Raw genomic sequence first — 5,000 nt, 5'->3', positions numbered from 1 at the left:
TTAGAGCCTGAGCGCCGCGGCTCGGCCCGGTAGCGGGTAGACCTGTTCCCGCCGGCGAGCGGACTTGGACCCGGAGCGCCGCCGCCCGGCCCGGCCCGGTGGCGGGTAGACCTGTTCCCGCCGTCGAGCGGACTTGGAGCCGGGGCGCCGCCGGCCTGGTCCGGTGGCAGGTAGACCTGTTCCCGTCGGCGAGCGGACTTTAAGCCGGGGCGCCGCCGTCCTGCCCGGTGGTGGGTAGACCTGTTCCCGTCGGCGAGCGGACTTGGAGCCGGAGCGCCGCCGCCCGGCTCGGCCCGGAAGCGGGTAGACCTGTTCGCGTCGGCGAGCGGACTTGGAGCCGGAGCACCGCCGCCCGGCTCGGCCCGGTAGCGGGTAGACCTGTTCCCGTCGGCGAGCGGACTTGGAACCGGGGCGCCGCCGTCCGGCCCGGTGGCGGGTAGACCTGTTCCCGCCGGCGAGCGGACTTGGAGCCGGGGCGCCGCCGTCCGGCCCGGTGGTGGGTAGACCTGTTCCCGTCGGCGAGCGGACTTGGAACCGTGGCGCCGCCGCCCGGCCCGGCCCGGTGGCGGGTAGACCTGTTCCCGCCGTCGAGCGGACTTGGAGCCGCGGCGCCGCCGCCCGGCCCGGCCCGGTGGCGGGTAGACCTGTTCCCGCCGTCGAGCGGACTTGGAGCCGGGGCGCCGCCGGCCTGGTCCGGTGGCAGGTAGACCTGTTCCCGTCGGCGAGCGGACTTTAAGCCGGGGCGCCGCCGCCCGGCTCGGCCCGGTGGCGGGTAGACCTGTTCCCGCCGGCGAGCGGACTTGGAGCCGGAGCGCCGCCACCCGGCCCGGTGGTGGGTAGACCTGTTCCCGTCGGCGAGCGCACTTGGAGCCGGAGCGCCGCCGCCCGGCTCGGCCCGGAAGCGGGTAGACCTGTTCGCGTCGGCGAGCGGACTTGGAGCCGGGGCGCCGCCGCCCGGCTCGGCCCGGAAGCGGGTAGACCTGTTCGCGTCGGCGAGCGGACTTGGAGCCGCGGCGCCGCCGCCCGGCCCGGCCCGGTGGCGGGTAGACCTGTTCCCGCCGACGAGCGGACTTGGAGCCGGAGCGCCGCCGCCCGGCTCGGCCCGGTGGCGGGTAGACCTGTTCCCGCCGTCGAGCGGACTTGGAGCCGGGGCGCCGCCGTCCGGCCCGGTGGTGGGTAGACCTGTTCCCGTCGGCGAGCGGACTTGGAACCGGGGCGCCGCCGCCCGGCTCGGCCCGGTGGCGGGTAGACCTGTTCCCGCCGTCGAGCGGACTTGGAGCCGGAGCGCCGCCGCCCGGCCCGGCCCGGCGGCGGGTAGACCTGTTTGCGGCCGGTGCTCGGAGCGTGGCACCGAATTCGCGGATCGAGCGGACGGCGTGCAGCCGCTAAATCCGTCGATTGGCGCGCCGGCGTGCCCTTCCGACCCCGCCCTGACCTCCCGGATTTCCCACAGTTCTTTGCGAGTCCTTCCAGCGGGCATGCTCCGTCGAGTACTCTCTCGGGGGTCTTGTTGCGGAGACTCCATCTCCCGTGGCCCTTTGCGGCAGACTTGCTCTCCGGCGTAAAGGCTTTCCCCTGCCCCGAGGGTGAAAGAAGAGACGTTCTCTGCGGGGCGGGGAAGCGGGGGGAGTAACTGGGACTCTCTTTAGGCGGCGCGGCTGCGGCCGACCGGGCTCGGCCGCCTCGGCGCCGCCGGGAAGAGCCGGTGTCCGAGCCTAGCGGCTAGAGCCGGTCTCGGGGCTTAGCGCTGCGGTTTCTGGCCGGCGCTCCGAGCGTAGCAGCCTTTCCCCTGCCCCGAGGGTGAAAGAAGAGACGCTCTCTGCGGGGCGGGGAAGCGGGGGGAGTAACTGGGATTCTCTTTAGGCGGCGCGGCTGCGGCCGACCGGGCTCGGCCGCCTCGGCGCCGCCGGGAAGAGCCGGTGTCCGAGCCTAGCGGCTAGAGCCGGTCTCGGGGCTTAGCGCTGCGGTTTCTGCCCGGCGCTCCGAGCGTAGCAGCCTTTCCCCTGCCCCGAGGGTGAAAGAAGAGACGTTCTCTGCGGGGCGGGGAAACGGGGGGAGTAACTGGGCCTCTGCCTGGGTGGCAGGGCTGCCGCCGCCTCGGCTCGGCCGCAGAGGTGCGCAGCGGGTAGAGTCGCCGTCCGTGCCCAGCGGGTAGAGCCCTCGTCCGAAGCCGGCGGGTAGAGCCGGTGTCCCGGGGCAGCGGGTAGACCTGTTTTCCGGGCTCGTCGGCTCGACGCGCTCTCCGAGTCGGGCGGCTCGAGCGGGTTCCAAGCGCTTAGCCGAGGCCCTCGGCGGACGCCGAGGCGCCACCGTTTCTGCCCGGGGCTCCGAGTGGGAAAGAAAGGGCGTTGTCTGCGGCGTGGGTAAAAAGGGGGAGTAGCTGGGACTCTCTTAAGGTGGCAGGGCGGCGGCCGACTGGGCTCGGCGGCGGGGGTGCCGGCGGGTAGAGTTGCGTTCCGAGCCCGACGGGTAGACGTGGTGTCCGACTCCGGCGGGTAGACCTTTTGTCCGAGCCCGGCGGGTAGACCTGTTGTCCGTGCCCGGCGGGTAGACCTGGTGTCCGAGTCGGGCTGGTAGACCTGGTGTCCGAGCTGGGCGGGTAGACCTTTTGTCCGAGCCCGGCGGGTAGACCTGGTGTCCGAGCCCGGCGGGTAGACCTGGTGTCCGAGCCCGGCGGGTAGACCTTTTGTCCGAGCCCGGCGGGTAGACCTGTTGTCCGAGCTGGGCGGGTAGACCTTTTGTCCGAGCTCGGCGGGTAGACCTGTTGTCCGAGCCGGGCGGGTAGACCTGGTGTCCGAGTCGGGCGGGTAGACCTTTTGTCCGAGCCCGGCGGGTAGACCTGTTGTCCGTGCCCGGCGGGTAGAGCTGGTGTCCGAGTCGGGCGGGTAGACCTGGTGTCCGAGCCCGGCGGGTAGACCTGGTGTCCATGCTGGGCGGGTAGACCTGGTGTCCGAGCCCGGCGGGTAGACCTGGTGTCCGAACCGGGCGGGTAGACCTTTTGTCCGAGCCCGGCGGGTAGACCTGGTGTCCGAACCGGGCGGGTAGACCTTTTGTCCGAGCCCGGCGGGTAGACCTGGTGTCCGAGCCCGGCGGGAAGACCTGTTGTCCGAGCTCGGCGGGTAGACCTGGTGTCCGAGCCGGGCGGGTAGACCTGGTGTCCGAGCCCGGCGGGTAGACCTTTTGTCCGAGCCCGGCGGGTAGACCTGTTGTCCGAGCTGGGCGGGTAGACCTTTTGTCCGAGCTCGGCGGGTAGACCTGTTGTCCGAGCCGGGCGGGTAGACCTGGTGTCCGAGCCCGGCGGGTAGACCTGTTGTCCATGCTGGGCGGGTAGACCTGGTGTCCGAGTCGGGCGGGTAGACCTTTTGTCCGAGCCCGGCGGGTAGACCTTTTGTCCGAGCCCGGCGGGTAGACCTGTTGTCCGTGCCCGGCGGGTAGACCTGGTGTCCGAGTCGGGCGGGTAGACCTGGTGTCCGAGCCCGGCGGGTAGACCTGGTGTCCATGCTGGGCGGGTAGACCTGGTGTCCGAGCCCGGCGGGTAGACCTGGTGTCCGAACCGGGCGGGTAGACCTTTTGTCCGAGCCCGGCGGGTAGACCTGGTGTCCGAACCGGGCGGGTAGACCTTTTGTCCGAGCCCGGCGGGTAGACCTGGTGTCCGAGCCCGGTGGGAAGACCTGTTGTCCGAGCTCGGCGGGTAGACCTGGTGTCCGAGCCGGGCGGGTAGACCTGGTGCCCGAGCCCGGCGGGTAGACCTGTTGTCCATGCTGGGCGGGTAGACCTGGTGTCCGAGTCGGGCGGGTAGACCCTGTGCGCGAGCCGGGTGGGTAGACCTGTTGCCTAAACCCGGCGGGTAGACGTGTTGTCCGTGCCGTGCGGGTAGACCTGGTGTCCGACTCGGGCGGGTAGGCCTGGTGTCCGAACCCGGCGGGTAGACCGGTGTTCCGTGCCGTGCGGGTAGACCTGTTGTCCGAACCCGGTGGGTAGACCTGCTGTCCGAGCCCGGCGGGTAGACCGGTGTTCCGTGCTCGGCGGGTAGACCTGGTGTCCGAGTCGGGCGGGTAGACCTGGTGTCCGAGCCCGGCGGGTAGACCTTTTGTCGGGACCCGGCGGGTAGACCTTTTGTCCGAGCCCGGCGGGTAGACCTGGTGTCCGAGCCCGGCGGGTAGACCTGTTGTCCGTGCTCGGCGGGTAGACCTGTTGTCCCGGTTTTTGGGGTCGACCCGTTTCCCCAGTCGAGCGGGGCCGAGCGGCCTCGTGCCCCGCCGGATGCTGGCGAGCATCAGGTCTACCCGGTTCCGGGGCTGGCGAGCATCAGGTCTACCCGGTTCCGGGACCGGCCGATCCGGCCGCCGCGGCCGCAGACGCCGGCCTGCGCCCCGCCGGCGTCCCGGCTCCGGGCCACCAGGTCTACCCGGCTCCGGCGGGACTTAGGCGCCTGGCGGCATTTTCGGGGTAGACGTGTTGTCGCGGCCGGCCCCGGAAGTCGGCCAAGGGGTCGCTGTCGGGCGCCGCCTCCAGTTAGGTCGAGGTGAGAGGCGGCCTGCTCTCGCGCGCCTCCCCGCTGAGGAGCCTCGAGCCGCTTTGGCGACCCGGCCGGGCCAGGACGCGTCTGTCCGTACTATGGGCAGGGGTTGTCTAGCAGCGCGGGTTCCGAGGGCCCCTTTTCTTCCGCGTCTGCTGCCGAGCGCGGCCTTCGGCGCGTGCCACGGGCCGGCCAACCCCACGAGCGGCAGGAAGGCCGGCGAGAAAGCCGCGGGGCACTCGGCCGGCTTCCTGGGGCGGGTCCGATGACGGGAAAGGAAGACGAGAGCCGAGCGCGAAAGCGCAGCCAAGGGAGTTGCGGGACTGGGACGGCCGAGGGGGGCCCGCGGGGGCCCAGCAGCGTCCAGCCCGAGCCGGTGGCGGCTGCCGGCTCCCCGAGGGCCCCGGGCGAAGGCGGTGGTGTGCGAGGGCGGCGAGGCGGCGTCGTCTCGTCCTTCCCATGCGCCGGCCCTAAGCCGGCG

General features: G+C 72.1%; 2 protein-coding genes across 2 annotated transcripts in view; both read right to left on the bottom strand.

Moving 5' to 3' along the window:
• Positions 1 to 1,955: 1,955 nt before the first annotated feature.
• LOC127464690 (serine/arginine repetitive matrix protein 1-like) lies at positions 1,956 to 3,760 on the bottom strand. The gene is made up of 3 exons (XM_051775166.1): positions 3,230 to 3,760; positions 2,762 to 2,787; positions 1,956 to 2,709 (listed from the first exon to the last, which is right to left on the bottom strand). Exons 1-3 carry the CDS (start codon positions 3,758 to 3,760, stop codon positions 1,956 to 1,958), a joined length of 1,311 nt encoding a protein of 436 aa, XP_051631126.1.
• Positions 3,761 to 4,615: 855 nt separating this feature from the next.
• Positions 4,616 to 5,000, bottom strand: part of LOC127464687 (collagen alpha-1(III) chain-like) — a 5,592-nt gene continuing 5,207 nt past the window's right edge. The window contains exon 5 of the mRNA XM_051775162.1: positions 4,616 to 5,000. This exon is cut by the window's right edge and continues 1,382 nt beyond it. Coding sequence (XP_051631122.1) covers positions 4,616 to 5,000 — 385 coding nt within the window.

Source organism: Manacus candei, unplaced genomic scaffold (genome assembly GCF_025592945.1).
Source record: "Manacus candei isolate 608988 ecotype Guabito, Panama unplaced genomic scaffold, ASM2559294v1 h1tg000258c, whole genome shotgun sequence".
Taxonomy (NCBI): domain Eukaryota; kingdom Metazoa; phylum Chordata; class Aves; order Passeriformes; family Pipridae; genus Manacus; species Manacus candei.
The sequence above is the reverse complement of the archived record's forward strand: the minus strand, read 5'-3'. Positions and strand labels throughout refer to the sequence as shown.